At 38.5% G+C, this 18,701-nt stretch overlaps 1 protein-coding gene and 1 non-coding gene across 2 annotated transcripts in view; one reads left to right on the forward strand and one right to left on the reverse strand.

Moving 5' to 3' along the window:
- Positions 1-8,942, reverse strand: part of LOC115240807 (knirps-related protein-like) — a 17,263-nt gene extending 8,321 nt beyond the window's left edge. The window contains exons 1-2 of the mRNA XM_029816175.1: positions 8,029-8,942; positions 2,194-2,271 (exon numbers count right to left, since the gene is read on the reverse strand). Of these exons, the coding sequence (XP_029672035.1) occupies positions 2,194-2,271 (78 nt within the window). The 5' untranslated portion in view covers positions 8,029-8,942. The remainder of the gene's footprint in view (positions 1-2,193; positions 2,272-8,028) is intronic.
- A 3,646-nt stretch (positions 8,943-12,588) lies between these two features.
- Trnap-cgg lies at positions 12,589-12,660 on the forward strand. The gene has a single exon. It is a non-coding gene; the product is annotated as a tRNA-Pro (tRNA).
- Positions 12,661-18,701: the final 6,041 nt, after the last annotated feature.

The raw sequence follows: 18,701 nt of genomic DNA on the forward strand, positions 1-18,701 counted from the left end.
CCTATTTTTTCGCAGGAGAAAATACGTATAAAATTATCTTACCGTTTTACATAATATCATACATATTTCGACTGAGATATAAATGGACCTAATTTTATTTTCATTATTTTAAAATAAATTTTAAAATAATTTGCCACGATTTTTGTACAGAGAAGGTTTCATGGAATTAGTATATATCAATTATTTTGATAAAATCTTAAATAATCGTTTTACAATAGTTTCAAACGTATATTGCGAAATGTTGCTTCTTTTACAATCGGATCGTTGCGAGACAACAGTTTCGGTTGAATTGACATCTAGAATTTCTCAATCGTCGCGATTAATATGTCGCTCGGCGCACAACGGACTGTCACATCGCGAATCGTCGAGCATTTAAAGGGACGCCCGCGCGACCGCGTTGTCCACTTTCGCTTTTTCTGCCCGTACGCACGCTATATTATTAATCGTTTCTGGTTCGTTTGTCCTGGAAACGAGCTCTTCCTGCGGCCTGGTGGTCCCGATGCGCGCATTGCCGAGACCTATGGGCCGGCATCGCGTTCCACTTATTTTCGCCGTCGACGTCGCCGTTTGTCCTCCACCTTCTTGCCGACGTCGCTTACGCGAGTAAGAAAAGGAACGCGCGACGCTTCAGAAGCGATGACACAATTGAGAAAATGCTACCGTTATTACGTGCCCCCTCTTCCCGGCCGCACGCCCCCTTCATTCGTTGTGCACGCTGAAGTTATGCAAACGGCCCTACTTGAAAGCCACGACACGCTCGTTTCGTAGCACCAGCTTTGGACGATCATTATTGAGTCTTTGGGAAGTTTGTTTTAATATATTCGCGAGAAAAAAATTAATGAATTTAAGAAATTTGATTCGTGGCGCGTTATCTCGCAATTCTTTTTAATCATCGTCAAATATTAAATATGCTTAAAGAACAACGGCTGTGGCTAACGAGCAAAAATTTATTATTTTTTGAAATAAATTTCTTTTTTTAATTTTCTTTTAATTCTATTCTTATCCTTCGCACACCTTTTCGGAATACTTTTATGGCGTCTCTAATTCTACGCGCGAAGGATTTTAATCACAATCGTTAAGAGATTTTTCAACGAGAAAAAAAAAAAAGAGAAGAGGGAACCCCGGCGGACGCACGTGCGAGGCCCCCCTTTCTCGTTCCGATCACCGTGCCGCCTCGAGACGCCGCTTCCGGTGCTTCGCACTTGTCCGCCACAATTGTTTCCGCCCTAGTTCACGGTTACGTCAGCACGACATTGTTTCGTTTCGTTATTTTCGTTTTCAGGCCCATCGTAGCATGTCAGTTCTCCCTTCTCTCCGCAATTCCGCGGCCCTTCCCCCGCTACCGCTCTCGTTTTTCTCGCTTCACGCTTCTCGAGCGAGCGATCCAACGCTGATGCCGCGCGGAGATCGGCGTGGTGTTCGTCGCTTTTTATTAATCGAATCCCTCGCGTATGCTTGTTGCCGTTTTTGGACCCCCTCGAGCTAGGTTGACACGCATGCCTGACCGAACGTTTAACCTCGGCTACGAAGCTAGTCGTGAAAGCGACCGCTCGCTTGCCGACCTGCCGCTCTGGGCCTTTGCGAAACCACGGGAAAGAGAGTCGCCCCGCTCGGCGCAGCGTGTCGCGCCGACCGAGAAAAAGTGCGAACGAGCCACCGAGGAAAACGTCATCGCTATTAGACCGATTGATCAGGAGCGAGGTTCTCTTCTCTCTCGATCACAGACGTGCCGCGCTTTTTTGACGGCGAGATCGATTTCCTTTATGCCCGTTGTCTCTCTCGGTAGAGCGATTCTCCGGAACGCGTGTCCCCGCTTGCGGTGACGGTGTATCCCGATCACATTATGTGAAGAAGTTTGGTCTCTCGGTTTTATGTCATTCTTTCTGTTTTATCTAATTTGTATGTTTCCGTGTATAGTTACATCTCAATATTTCAATGATATAGGAAAAATACGAATGATAACGATTACGCAGATAGTGCCTATATTTAAAATGCCATAGTTTTTTAAACCAAATAATCATTTATTGCGAAAATCATAAGATAACGCGGGTTATTAAATTTAAGCGAAGGCAGAGAGAGAGAACACTTACATCAATCGGTGATTTTTTTATTGATAATTTTCAACGTAGTAATATTCTAAAGTTAAAAGATAGAGACGAAAAAGCTTTGATATTAAACTGCAAGATTTTTTACCTTGCAGCCCTCGCAGGTGAACGCGCCAAAGTGGAAGCCAGCCGCTGGTTCGCCGCATACCTTGCATTGCTGGTTCATCTGTAAGAGAAAACAATAGTTGTACTATAGCTGATTTCTGGTTGCATTAACGAGCGTATGAATTATGTATATTTTAAAAATGCTAACACACATATTATCTCAGAGATTAAAGCAAAGAAAAATTTTAATTTCTTAGATATAGCGTATTTAAAAAAATAGCTCTTCTCTCAGAAAGAGATATCAATCCTTTATCATATTTAATAATTCAATATTATTTATAATATTGGTTCAAAGTAAAACAAGAAGTCTGCTAAAATATAATTGCTATCGACTCTTTATTGTTTTCGCGATAGAAACTTGTTTTCGTATAAATACCAAACGTTTCTAAAATTTTATCACTCAAATCTATACACGAGAAATTATACAAGATTTGAAAGTGAATTCTATCTCTAGATGATGCAGTATTTTTGTGCAATAATAATACATAGACAGTTCCCCAAAATAATGAATGAAGTAGAGATCCGTAGCAAAAATTTATTCAACCATTATATTCTACTTCTACTCTAAACAATTCATTTAATCATTATTTCCACACATCTCCTCAGATCCTATATTGTCATTTTTATGTTATAAATATTCGCTGAATATATGATTTATAAATATGTATGCCATTAGAAGATACTAGAATAGGATTATTAGATACTGAAATTATAAGAAGCTGACTAATATAAGTTTGTTGCAATACCATAAAACGATAATGCGATGTTTCTCTAACGAATCACTTCCTACGCGACGGAAACGGAAAGTGGATCGGTCGAAGATACACGTACGTTTGACAAGTCGGCGATGCAATCTTTATCGTGCGCCTACACCGATCGAGCGCGCGATTGAGTAAGAGAAGAGGCGCGTTGCATAATGCGCCGCTTTGCAGTGCAGCCCGCGCGCGCGCACGCGAATCGCTGGATCGTGGCAAAGCGGTGCGTGTTACGTTCAACGAGCGGAAAACTCTTGCGCTTGCTTTTTTTTTTCCCTTAGTCGTGTTTTCTGTCTCTCTTTCTCGCGCCCGTTCCGCCGAGCCGGCTCCTTTCGCCTTCTTTGGCCGATCGTCCAGAAAACGAACCGTGGCTCCGCGGTCTCGTTTTCACACCTCGTCGCTTTTATTTCCTCGCCGCGATCCCTTGCATAACGTGCATTTGTGTAGGCCAGCGAAGCGATGCTTCGTTCCGAAACAGAGACAATCGACTCCTACCTCCGTAATGTTCCTTGCTCTTTTTTTTATTTCTATCGTTTCTCCTTTTTCGAACTCGTCCATTCGCGACGCGCGTCATCTGCGTTTTCGATATTCATCCGGCTTTTATTTTATTTTATTTTATGTTTTTTTAACAAAATGTCAGAAGATCAAGAATATATGGGACAATAGCGGTGACCTAGATGCTTGTACCGCGGGCCCGAGGGCACAACTGTGCCCACCTCCGACGACTTTCATACGTGACGGACTGTCGCTAAATGGGAAAGTAAATCTCAACTAATGGAAGAGACATCTACGTTGTTTGATCAACGGAGTCTCTCTCTCCTGACCTACACCCAACAGTCGTTGACACTTGTCATTCGCGGATGCCGCCGTTTCTGCCGCGGTATATTTCTACAGGCTTGTACGCACCACCACGCAATTACGCGTTCATATTTTTTCACTTATCTGTGTTCGCACGCTTACTTCCCGCCGCGTTACACACGCAGCACAAAATCACGTTACGATATTATGATATTATATATTATAATTTTTTTGATTTATATCAACAATCACAATAATTTATTTTAGTTTATCTCTTCTTACGTTTAAGATTATCTTACCTCTTCTAACTTTAGTTTATCTCTTCTTCATTCTATTGCTACAGTTTGCGATATTTTTTCAATATAGCCGAAAAACTAGCGTATTTTCGTGTTTGCTCGTTGACGTTCGATGACTGACAAACTTAAGTAACGTCGCCGAGTATTTCTCAATTGTAACTAAATTATTCAGTATACTATTCATTAACGATAGTCGGAGAGCCTGTTCTATCTTTTCCCAAATTTGAATTCTTCGTCGATAAGGATTAAATGGTATTCGTCTTGATAATAAACCAACACAACCGCGACGCCTGACCAACAGCAACCTGTGTTAATAGAGGTAGAGTACATCCGGTAACAGGTAAATCTCATTCGGTGGATGCCCATGCGTTCCACGTCGATGCAATCGCGATGTTTAAATGATATTGTGTCGTGTTGAGGTGTCGCAACAAGATACACACAATGTCGTCAGATAAAATCGAATGAGGTTAGCGAATTAGATTCCGTTGAAAAAATAAATAATAGCCGTAAAATATAAAAAATCATAGTATTATAAAACAAAATATCGAATAAATATCAAATTATAAAATATAATCAATTGATAATATAGAAATATTTCTTCTATTTACTCTTTATATATAATAATTACTTTACAATATATATAAACCATATAATAATATTCAAAAGTTACGTGCAACTATTAATAACAACTTTCTTGAGTGAAAATACATTAAGATAGTAAACAAGGTTACTGATATTATTCACAAAAAAAAATTTATAAGTCAATAGATGAATGTAAAAGGCGAGACGACTATAATGCTATTGCTACAAGACCTAATTAAGATAAGAAATCTGTGCTTCTACCAGATATAACCACGGCAAGAAGTCTGTTACAGTAGATAGAAGTAAATCAACAATAATGTGAAAAATAAATCAAAATGCAAAGAAAAATAATAACATAGATCAAAATATTTAAATCAAATAAAATATGCGCCCGAAAAAAGCGATTTGAAGAGAGAAATCTGAAAAGAGAAGCAATCTGGAGAAGAGAAGAAGATTGCATGTCATGATATTGAAATATTATAGTCACAAAAAATGAAATAATCATTATTAAAAATATTTAAAAATTTGACGATTGTGTGTATGTGAAAAATCTTAACGAAAGTAGCATAAAAATGCCAATATAATGATAGGTGATTTTTATTTGCTGAATATAATATTTCTATAAACGAAATCATTGGTTTTGCCTAGGTGATTAATAAACGCTATCTCGGTTCGCGAGAATTATTCGGCGTAATCGGGAATTTCACAATTACACTTGACAACGTAAGTGGTCGCCGCGCGCTTGTTACGCCGATCTCTATCCGCCTCAGTCGGCGCATGCAAACAGCTGATTCACGGCTCGGTAATCGTAATAGCTCGCGCGACTCGCGTATTAGAGATTACGAGTTATTATCGCGAGCTACGTATTGTTTTCCCTCCAATTTTCCGATGATCGTTTCCTCGTGACAGCAGGAGAATCTAGTCTCTTTAAGGTTGATACGCTATTCGTTCGCTCAGTTGTACCCATGTTTACGTCTGCGTCATAACGAAGCGTTATCGCGGAAACGAGTCACTCTTCTCGAGACACCCGGACACGAGCGTGCGAATCTAGTGTCCGGCAATAATAAAAGGCGATCCGATCTTCGATTCGTCGCCGCTCATGCGGGCGCAAAGGTGCTCCGTAATAAGCACTCGCGTCTCTCGGCACTCCTGTCTACCGACGACGAGACTCGGCGCGTATTATCGTCGAGAGCGGATCTCGGCGGCAACGATCATCGCCAAGATCGTCGGGGACCGCCACGAGGCCTGACCTTGCGGACTCTTGCGCCAAGCAAGCGCGGATCCGTGCAGAGCCGTGAGAATCGTAACGACTCCCGCGAATCGGAAAGTCTCTGCCCGGTGATCATCGACGGTGACTGCGAGACATTTGATGCACATCTGTCAGGACGTTCGCCAAGCATTCGATCGTGGCAATTCCTGCAAACCGTGCCGCATTTGTTCTCCTTTCTCATGCCGATATCCTCTACAAACAACCACCCACTGTGCCTTTCATCGCCGAAAAAAATAGACTTTCACGTTGCCCAAAAAAAAAAAAGAAAAAAACGAGAATGATTCTAACGAAGAAAAAAAGCAAAAATCGTTCTCACCTCATCCTCATGTTTTTCGCTGAGTTGCTATTGAAGTGGCTAAATAGAGAAAATGAATCTAATATTCTATACACTTTTTCTTGCAGAAAAAAAAAGTATTCCTCCCTCTCTCTCTTTCTCTCTCTAAAGAGATGATAGCAACGAAAAATCCGGAACGTTAAAAAAACGTTGAGCTATTCTTTCGAACCAAAAGACTTATCTTAACCGACCCTTTTTGCGGTCAGAATGTACAAGTATGTAGAAATGAATCACTGAAATTCTTTTATCTATTGTATTGCAAAATCACTACGCCCTGTAATAAATGAAGCTTGCCTAAAAAAACTGGTGTGTAATTAGAATTTTCAAGGCGATGTAAGGCTTTTAACTATATACATAAAATCCTCCTTAAAAAGTTTGTCCTTAAAGCTTTTAAAATGAGTCTTAAAAATTTTTCTTGGAAAAGGAAAAGTGTTTGAAGATATTTTCGCGAATTATCGTATATTATTATGAAAAATATTACATTACAATTTTCTTTTATATTTATTTTCGCTTTCTACTAGATATCGCATTTTTTTATAAGATCGTTCCTATTTTTCAATTGCTGTAAATCGGCTTTATTGAAACAAACGATGATAAACAAAGAAAGAAATAATACGGTGGAATTTTTTTCAACGTGAACGTGGCAAAAGAATGTAAAAGGCGGATACATTTTTATTGTTTGTTTTTATTAGGAAGTTTTTATTTAGGAGGTCGAAACTTGAAAAACACAATTGATGTGTTATTAAATAACAAAGAGAGATCCCATATTTCTCTTTTCTTTAGTATCAGAAAACATGACACGTATATGTATGTACGTAAGATTTGCTACGTATCATAGTCACAGCGGCGGCCGACGGCGATTCATCTTGTTATTGCTTACAGGCCGCTCGCTACTATTCCAAATATCAGCCCATCGCTCGCACGTGCACGTTCATATCCAAATTGATCGGAGGATTCCGCTCGAACGCCAATCGATACGGCGATCGATCGGCCTGCGAGGAAGCGCTTCCGGCATCTCGCAACCTCATCTCAGCGAACGGCGGTGCTCCAGTTTGCGAAGAACAACTTCCGTTCTTTCGAAACGGCACGACGTTCCGCAACATACGTTCCGCCAATCTGTCCTTCGCATCGGCCTGCGTGCGACGCAATGACGATGATTCCGATTTTATTTTATATATCGCAACCGTACATACGATCGACACGACGGCCGATTTATCGCGGCTTGTATGAAGTCGCGGACAAATGCTACGTTTTACGATGACAAACAGGTTCGCGGATGCACGCGCGTCTGACAGAATTGACGAGTCACGAGTGAGAGAACTCATCACGGCATCTAAATCCGCGACGAAACGATTCCGAAGCAAATTCTCATCGCTCTCGCGTTCTCGATCGTTCCCGATCGTCGTTTTCGAGGCACGACGCGACCCAATATCATTAAGATTCTATCAAATACGAATAAATGCGATTAGAAACTTGATTAATTGCAAGGAATTGCGATCGTATCGATAATTCTAATCGATCGAAAGTTGTATCGTTTATTATCTAAACACATATCTTTTGTCGAATCAAAATCGTTATGCCGATGTCTCCTCGTGGCTTTGAATAAATCTATTTTTCCATAATTAATCATATTTTTTCGATGCATGGTATTTATTTAAATATTTGTCAACAACATAATTTCTGGAACTAATCGAACGTTGCGTTAAGAATTTTGATGATGCTCCGATATCGGTGTGAAAGATTTTAATGAGACGATGAAATTATTATGAAATGTGTTACATACTTTTGTCGTTACGATGAGTTAAGGACAGATGTGAACAGCATTCAGCATCGATTTGGCTCAGTTGGATTCTATTCCACTGAATCACCACTAATCTTCGAAGGCAAGTCTTCTAGTGGCGCTCTTCGCCACTGGTCACCTCAACATTCGCATTTGACAAGGCACAAGACACCGAAAATTTTTGTTCATTGTCCTCGGGTGATCACAGATGAGAGCAACACGACACAAAATTCCACGGTCAATCAAACACACTTAGGAGGGTACTTTCCACAATGCATACATTTCTAAATAAGGTCTCTTGACGTTATTAACATGTGTCAAGTCTTCTATCCGAAAAGATATCCGCTCGACATGGAAGAGAAATCACTACTAACAGCATCGAACGAATTGAACCTCAAGTTGAACCGCACCAGTCCGTGCCTCTTGATTGCCTCCTTGCCGCGACTAGTTTCGTGCAAAAGGTCGCGAACCGACGACGGCGAATGCGAATTCTCGCGACTGGTGCGACCGGATAACGGAAGAAAATGAAGACTCTTGACGCGCCGATGACCGTTAGGTGAATGACTTTGGTAGGTGAGGGTGTCCACGTCGATTCTTGAATCGGCCCCCACTTCTGCACATTTATTTTCCACGGTCCCACTTGGATCGAGTTTCCGTTCGCTCGCTCGTTTGCCGTGCGGCACGGCTCGCTCTCGTAAGTGTTTCTCGAATGGGCCTTATAGGCATACTGTGCGTCGGATCGGCACAGTCTATCCAAGTGGTACAGGTGGGTTGCGGTCCTGTCGTACCTTTGGTGGGGATTTTGCTGGACGACCGGATAATCCTTCTACACTTGGTGGTGGGGGTTGACGAGGGAGGGGCTTCAACGCTTTACCCTTTCCTCTCGTCTTTTCCTACTCCTTTCTTTGTATCTTCTCCTACCCTTTGTGAATCTTAGATATCTACCTACGACATACGGACTCAGATTCTCGAAGTAAACTCTCTTTGCGATATGTTTGCTTTTTTTTTCTTGTAGAGAAAAAACGGGATTTATCTTCTCTATTACAGATTATATTTTTTTCAGTGATATATCGATCCACATAAAAATCGGCGGCTAAAATCAAAAGAACAAGAGTACAAAAACTTGTTTATAAAATAAATTTATAGTATTTTGGAGACAGATTTTGATTTGATTTGAATATCATAATATTATAAAAATTACATTACCACACACTATCTTTCCATTTTGTACATTTTAATTATTATTAAAATTTTCTTAATCTTTTTTTATACTAGAAAAATAATTTTGAAAGAAATCTGCGCAAGTATTTTTTTACTATTTTAAAGTAACTAAAATTTACGATGATATACAAAAAGAGCAACCTCGACTGAAGCCAATTAATTATTCTGTGAATAATTTTTTTAACATATACGTCACGAATTTTAAGTATAATCAATCTTTAAGAAAAAAATATCTTCTTTAGTCACAGTGAGTTATTTATCCTTTTTTTCTGCAATGTCGACTTAATGTCGCCACATATTAGACGGAACACGCATTTTCGTGTTATTCTTTCGGGCAAACAGTAACGTGAGAAACAGTTTTAGCAGTAGTGACAACGACCACATGTAGAAACTTCGCTTCTGTAGGTTCAAGGAAATAATTTATAGCAATTTGTTTTACGTGATAGTTTGCTATTTAGAATGTGACATTTAATGCGAAATGCGTCGAAACGACTACGCGTTTTTATAAGACTTGACATGAACGAATATATCACGCACTTACGTGCGCGTATAATGAGATGATTCTCGAGACACGTCTTTGGAGGGACGATCGTGATAGCACGTGGCGATCTCGGATTGTGCTCGAGGGCAAATAAATTCAATGCTTATAACGCTCGATCGCTCGCTTGTATGTCAAGATTTTCTGTCGGTATTTTTCCTTAAAACGCGCCGTTTTTCTAATACCTGCTTATGCCGAATGATATATCGAAGAACATGTAAAACGAAAGTTACTTTTACCTAGCAGAGAATTTTCACATATGACATAAATTTGCCTGGAGCTATAAAAATCGACTAATTAACGGTAATTAAAATTCTAGACATATTTAAAATCATGACAAATATTGCCGAAATCGAGATTATGGACTTGGATAGTAGCCGCTCTTTTTTTTTACAGCTAAGTCTTTTTCCTAATCGTCATGTTATTATCATCTAAAATAAGATGTTGCTTAAAACAAACATATTATAGTAATAAAAAAAAAAATATATTTTATTCTTAGAATTATCTGCAGATACGATAGATACATAATAATGTAACTATGTCAAACGCATATTGAATATATTAGACTTCTGATAATTTTTTCTTAAGTTTTATGATAAGCATCTTCTTCCTTTTTTCAAAAATATATATTAGTACTAGCATTTCTTTTCGAGTACTATTTTAGATATCTTCGTTGCTTTTGTTTTGTGTTTAATAAATTGTTTAGGTCGGATCTGCAATAGATATAGTAAGCCTTAAGTCGTAAGAAAATTACCAATAACAATTTATTATTTTCGCATTTGATTGTGATTGATCAATTGTAATTTCTTATAGCTTGAAGCTTACTACACCTATTGTAGATCCGGGTTTAGCATTTGCACTTATCCTTCTTCGTAGAAATATCGAAAATATATTACTAAAATAAACTAAAAACAAACATCTACTGCTGTTTTCTCACTAAACATTTTTTCGTTTATGTAAAATTAAATGCGTAAAATAGAAAGCATAAAATTCAAATTGTAAGATAAATGATTTAAATATATGAGCAACAAATGCAATGAAACAATGTCAGTTAAATACATTTTTCAACTTTTGTGTTTTTAAATCAATGTAATTCCGATTTAACATGCAATTTTAGCTATTTAAAATGGAAATGGAAAGCAAAAAATAACAATGATCGGATGTTATTATATTTTGTATCGAAACGTCTCAAATTTTTGTAGAGGCATTAACCAAAATTGATAATGCCTTTCGAATCATTTAAACTATCTCTTGGTCTTTTACGATGAAAAATCACTTGAGAGACCAATTACAAATTACGCAAATTATTTTCCAAACGAACGTTATGCAAACGCTTCGTATTTATAACGGCATCTGAAACGTTTGCTCTCGTTTTGAACCACGCACTTTTATTGAGTCTTTCGCAGAATTGTATCTATGAATAGCGTGAACCCTTTCCTTTTTTACCTGTGAATGCCATATTTTTAAATTTCATAGTCGAATAGTTTTCTGGGGAAAGTTAGAAAGATTCTCATTTTTCTTCTTTATAAGAAAAATTTTTGACAGTTGAACAACACAAGGATTGAATATTGAATTTTTATTATTGTAATAATATAAAGAGAAGAAAGAATGGAAGAGTGACTCTCAGATTTCTAAATTTTTATAGTTTTTTAAGTTTTTTCTTTGATAATCTGTGTTTAAAAATGTATAGGATTTATAATCATAGAAATGTCTCTATGTATATTTTGCTCGGAAATAAGGAAATTTCTATGGTAAATATAGCATTATATATTCCGTGATACTTTTTTCAAAGTCATTACAATATCATGGTAAATGATTTCGTACACTTTCACTTCCTCCGCCTGTTTCGAGTGAGGCTGTATCTCTCAAGGGAACTATTCATTTAGCCCTTGGCTGAAAAATTATCTCACGAAACCCTCGTTTGCGTTTAACACAAGGTTCGAGCGAAACATAGAGAAGTTTTTCCTCCCCTTTCCTCCCCCTTGCTTCTCCTGCTCTTTTTCTTGCGCGAACAGGTCCCGCAATTACGTTCGATGAAAAGTAATTGCACAACCCACGCTTCGTGACCTTTCTTCAACTTTATTGTAGGCCACATGCACTCCTCAAAACGCGCCGCTTATTCCACGATGGGATGATGCGCGGATGCTGGGGCGAGTAACACGCAACGCAAATCTACTTCGCTGACTACAGATGGAGCCATGAGCTCCGCGTCGACTTTGATTTCCCGCCTACCTGTCATCCTTCCTCTGCGTCTCTTACTATCTCGATCAAGCGCGCACGCTTTGCATATATATCTGTATATTCTCTGTGTGTGGTTTTGTTTTAAATCGCTTTACTTTATCACTACTTTTCGTTTACGAGAGCCCTCATCACCTGAACGATACAAGGTACGTAATCAAATTAGCATCGTAACGATCGCGAATTTGAGATTCGTGGAAAAACGATTTTAAGATTAACTTCAAGGATATCTTTTAGTGCTATCGCGAGAAAAGACGGATAGAAAATAAAATATTCAATAATTAAATATTGGGATAGACTAACTAATCGTTGAAGATATTTCGAATTCTAAATTTCTAAGATCTAAATTCATAAATGTATCTTGATATGTTTGATATAAAGAATGTTTGTTTCCGTTTCTTACGAGAAGTAAATCGGGAATGCACACGAGCGTGACTGGACTTGTGCAGTAACTGGAACACTAATCACACATATTTTATATAATCGTATTGTAAGATCATTAATTAGACCAACGTAACTTTATGGCTGCTGTATTAGTATTTCCATAAGAGACAGGCAGTCAATACGGCTCGTTGGTCTAGGGGTATGATTCTCGCTTCGGGTGCGAGAGGTCCCGGGTTCAAATCCCGGACGAGCCCGTGGAACTTTATTTTTGCTTCTCCTTTCTTACCAAATAATTATTATTTTACTAAATTTTCAGATATATAATTTTTTTTAGGGATCGTGTCTTTCCTTGTTTTAAAGCATAGATCTGTCTACAAAGAGCTATCGAATCGTTACTCTGTCGATTTCTTATTTACATCCGCCGTGATGTAGTTAATTATATATTATTCGTCAACGTCAATTAAATTTTTATCTGCGCGCAACGCGCGAGATAAAGAGAGATAATAACAACAAGAACAATATCTCGACGTGTTGCGTAAACGCATGTTAGCTTTCTGTACGAAGTAGACAATTAATATCCTGTCCAGCCAGGGGGTAACGCCCTTTTTTTAGCACAACGAGGACTTGTATAATCCTTTGAATTATATCTCATTAATGATCCGGGTTTACGTTAGGACACCGCGCCCTACGCCGGTGCCCTCTAATTCGAACACCGGCCCCTTTGATGTTCTAATGCGTTTCTAAAGATAGACCTTTTTATTTGGCCGATAACGGGATGTCCATTCTGACTGCCCTCTCAAGAACAGGGTCACGTATAAAATCATGCTATAAACTCTCCGCTTTTGGTCCAAACGCGATGAGTCTTGTTTATAAATTGACAAAATATTTTACAGTATATGAATTTTGTTACATGTTATATAATTCTTTTTTCTATATTGATTTTTTTATATTGATGTTCTAATACATTTCTAAAGATAGACCTTTTTATTTGACCGATAATGGGATATCTATTCTGACTGCCCTCTCAAGGGTCACGTATAAAATAGTGCTAAACTCTCCGATTTTGGTCCAAACATGATGAGTCTTGTGTACGATAAATTGATAAAATATGTTACAGAGTTTTGTTACGTGTTATACGATTCATTTTTTTATATTGAATCAATCATATATATATCAAATGCTGGATATATATATATATATATATATATATATAAAAGATTATATATACACACACATAATGTATATACTAACGATTTTTAATTTGTAACGCTGGAAACGTGTGCGATTTTTTTTTTTGACAATGATTTTATTTATGCTGACTAGAGTTAAATAAATGCTGACACACAATTAGTTAACATTGTATATGCTACACAAAGAGGCGGTCGAAAGTAGTGCGCGACAGATTAGCAAAAACATGCTATATTAAAGGACCTTGATGAAAAAGAATTCTCCTGCTTCATAAATGACCGCAAGTATAACGCGAAGATACGCATCGTGCGATCCGCGTCGTGATCGATTGCCGGCCCGTTAACGATGACGTAGCTTCTAAAATCATCGAAATGCCCGTTGCCACTTGGCTCTCGCTTTAATCGCATGTCAGATGTTATTGCGGGATAATCAACACCGGGTATAGTGCGCGAGCGGCGACAATTATTCCTTTCTCCGACACGTAGCGACAGAAACGAGCGTATCACGTTGATAAAACTTATTTTATTGATCAGTATATTTCCGGTAAGCTATGATATTTGTTCTATGTTATACATTTCCATTATTTATTGTGTAATTTTACATATTATTTTTTACAATGCGATGCGCAAAGGCCGCGCGAATTATAAATGTTAATCGGCGGTCATCTCCCGGCTCCTCGCGCGGTGACGGCGATAAATATGAAAAATCGGCCTATACGTCGGAATATCAAATTAGCGTGGAATTGAAATTTTGCAACATTGAGGCGAGCCTCAGCGCAATTTATCGCGATAATAAATTGTCCAGCGACGGACACGTTCTGCGAGATTTCGCAAGATCGGAACGCATCGTGATCGTAAACTTTGGTTATTTAAATCTCTGGGTCCGCTACCGTGCGCGCATACCTCCTCCGACACTGTCCGAAATTGTATGAGTCATTCGTGAGGGAAAATATATCTGAAACGCGACGATTTATGCGAGGAACGATATTCACTGGCGCGTTGGAAATGGAGCCTGAACCATTAATCTCGTCTTTTTTTTTAGTTCGTTACGAATATGTATGCGATATAACACATGCATGATTTTTTGAGAAAACGTTACGCGATCGTTTTCCTTTATCTCACCTTGTTGAATTTTTTTAATGCACGAAATCAACTGCTCTATAGGCCGGCATAATTAAACTTAAAAAATGTTAAATAATGCCTCGTGTAGTTTTTTTTTATGCTGTTTTATCGTAACATTTTCGTTTCGATCTTATATCCATTTATTTTACTCATTTTTTGTGCAAGAAATAACCTCGTGAGTATATGTTTCCTCGCACACGGATGTCTTGAAGCCATCGCTATCTCGCGCGATTCATGAATCCGTGAAGCTACACAATTGCGGCTAATTCGGGGCAAAAATTTCGACATTTGACAAGCTGTCGGACGCATCCAAGAAAAAAAAAAATTAAGGAAAGATTGAACTTTTTTTACGTAATCGTAAGGTTATACGATGCAAAAGGAGTTATTGCAATTGTTTGTAAAATTGCAAAAGTGAATGTTTCGGCAAAAATGTGTTTGTGCAATCGAACTCACATGGTGAAGGACGCGATCCTTTGAACCGCGAGTCCTTTTATCGACAACTAAAGGCACATGCGAGGCGTTTGAATGCGCTTCCATTCTTTACGCTTCTTCTTCGTCGCTTTTTGCGCCATTGCTCGATGAAGGGGGAAAGAGAAAGAGCGCGCGATTAAGTAATAGGTAATTAATAGAGGCACCGTTTTATCCTGATTTTTTACCGCGCACGAGGGCACGCTCGCAGTAATTATAGCCCTACGTCATATACTTCCCTGCCGTCTCCCCTCCCTCGCACTTCTCCACTCGACTGTGTTTGTAATCTCGCACGCATCTCGCATATGACAGGGTCGCCCGTAAAAATCTGAACGTGCAATTAGGGCCAAGTCGTTAATTTATTTTTCTCTACGTGTGGGCCTATGCTTTTGATCCGTAAAATTATTATTGGATGCACATCATTGAGAAACTGCGATGTGAATTGTGAGGACAATCTTTTGCACAAAAATGCAAATTATTTCAGTTATTAACAGTCTTTATATTACTATCAAAATGCTAGAAAAATAGTACATTGGTTAAAAAATTGATTGAAAATTATTTTCAATTAAAATTATAATAAATAAATTACATACTTTTATATATATATTTATATATATGTGTTCCAAAATTACAACATATATTAAATATTTTTTTACGAATTATAAGTGTAACTGAAAAAGTTGATTTTATTTGTATTTCAATATAGATAAAATCTGCAAATAACAATTATTGAAATGATATAAAATCTATAACTTATATTAATGTTATAATAATAATTTTACTGTAAAAAGATTTATGTATAATTTTTAATTTTTAATTAAAGAGAAAGTTGAGTCCACATTACAGCTAGACTCAGCTTATTTAAAAAAAATTTGTCGATATCATGATCTTGATGCACGATGCTGGACTGCAACTTTGACATCCAACAAGTCGCCAACGAGAATCTGCGTGTCACGCGACGCGTAGTAAATGAACGGTTGATTCCGGATGTTTCCAGCATAACGCGGACCTCGGGGTTAAACGTTCGACATATCTCAAAACGGGAAGGGGGCGAAGCCGTCGAAGTCACGTCGTATACGACACGTGGTGAGACCAACCGGCCAGTTTTGTGATTTACGCAAAGTAATCCCATTACGGGTCGCGTCGCCCGTTAACATCACACGCGCGGTTCCGCGGATTGGACGCGATGCTGGAAGACGAGCGAATTACGCTTGTAAGCGAAGAAACGATGTTTCGCTAAAATTCTAGGAAAGAGATATTGTTCAGAAAATACGAAACTCACTCGATCAGCTCAAAATATTTTTCTTCGACTATACAATACGACTATACAAATGCCCTCCCCCTCCCCTCCCCGGTTCTACAGTTGAGGTTTATTCTGCTTTAACTAATATCTTAGAACATTCGCGCGCGCAGAAGATGCATTATTTTAAGTTTTTATCATGATATTGTAAATATAATATTGTCATATATTTTTATTGAGATTATCTAACGTAGAAGAGTGCTCGAAAATTTAGGTGATACTCTTTACAACGATATCGGAGGGAGAATGTTCATCTCCAGAATACACAGGGAGGTTAACATCTAGTCAAGCATCCGGGAAAACAAAGTGAAAGGAGCACTATCCTTCGACGGTACACCGTACGCTCGGTACTACGATGCGCACAGTTATATAGCCTATGAATCACGAGCGGGGACGCGCTTACGTTAAGACGGGAGTTAATTGAAACTTTTATTCGTAATTACGGATTTTTATTCCTTTATCTTTAATACGCGCGCTCACTCGCGTATTAATTCACCCTCGAAGTAGCGTCATCTGAGACACGCGGAGAGACGGCGTCGCCTGATGCGTGCATCACGTACTCAGGGACTCGTCCGCGCAATTTAATTGCGTCTTGTGTCACACTGCTAATAACTATTCTCACGAATGATGTACATCGCCGCGGATATTTGGCAATGCAGTTTCCGGCAATTTTGCGCTAACTTTACACGCGGCGTGCTACTCCCGGAATGAAAAATCGCAACATTTTAAGTAAGAAAAATAAAATACAATAAGTATTTTTATTATGTGTTACAATGTGCATATTAGCTTTTTTCGTATTCATATTTTAAAGTAAAATATGCATTGTTTTTAAAGTAAGTACTAAGTACTGTATGCGGCGTAAGTTTCTCGTAAATTATGATTCTTCTGCCGTTAATAGCTGCGCGTCTGTGACTTAATCTTAAATCAATTTCACGCATATCGCGAGCCGTGCGAGCTACGACGTTGCAACACACGATAAATTTACGTAGTTAATCGGTATTTGAAGCGTTCAATTATTCTAGTTTCGCTATACCGAGAATGCCATTAATTATTCATCTCGTTACGGGCTTGCGTGGTATGTTTCAAACGTAGTCGTTACTAAAAATTATATTAAAATGCGTTAATATTAAATGATACACAATAAAAAATCGTATATTTAATTGTAATATAAAAATAATTACTAATAAAACTTATCTATATGTGCAGCTAATAAAGCAGTAATTTGCTAGATTGCTGTCTCCTTAGTTCTTAAGAGACGATCTAATAGAAAACTCATTCTACTAATGACGCCGCGAATCGCTATAATTTCTTACGAGCAAGAAAATAAATGAGAATACATGAAAATATGAAAGGGCAAGAATACGACGTAATATTTCTTCGCTTTGACGCCGGTTAACGCATAACCGGATGTCGCACTTTGACCGCTCGTTTAAATGGCCTGAGAGAGAGAAAGAGAGAGGCATGCCTCCTTTGCTCGTGCTAAAATGCGGGATTAAGGCGATAGCACGCGGTCAAAGCTCCCGGCCACCCCCGTGAGGTGAGGTTCAGGTGAGGTCTTCATCGAGACGGCGCGACATTGAGGGATATTCCCCTTATGCACTTATCCACTCACGGCTGCCCTGAGGAATCGCCTCATCGTTGGGGCTCGCACCGCTAATCACATTGCGGCGTTCGATGTTATATTATCCCCGTGGAAAATAGAGGAGAACGCTTCATTAGCATATATATACGAACGCGGCGCGGTCGTCATTAGTGCTAAGTGCGATTAATAATTGCTCGCGAGGGGCAAAAATCGACACCTCGTTCTTTGTCATGTCTCGTGAACGCTTCACCGCGTCTAATCGCCTATGATTAGGACCAAGTGTCCGAGGCGCGGCTGTCGGTCGCCGATCGTGACTAAATTTAACAACGTATGTTTCATAATTAACAGACTTTCCCCTTATTTAGTATCATAAGAAGGTTTGCGCTATAATCTTGGAGTTACTGATTTCGATTTATTATTAATTCTCGGTTTCAATTTTATTAATTTTTATTAAGATTTCATCTTATCCATCATCTTTTTCTTCAAAAGCCAATTGTGCCTCATGTATCTCTTATCGCTATCAATTTATCCTTCCTACTTAGCGATCTCAGATCCTTTTAATACATATATAAAACGTACATCAAATTATCATATAAACGCACTTGCATAAAACGCATCGTGTTCAACAAGAAAAAA

This window comes from Formica exsecta, unplaced genomic scaffold, assembly GCF_003651465.1.
Source record: "Formica exsecta isolate Colony F162 unplaced genomic scaffold, ASM365146v1 scaffold451, whole genome shotgun sequence".
NCBI classification, from domain to species: Eukaryota; Metazoa; Arthropoda; class Insecta; order Hymenoptera; family Formicidae; genus Formica; species Formica exsecta.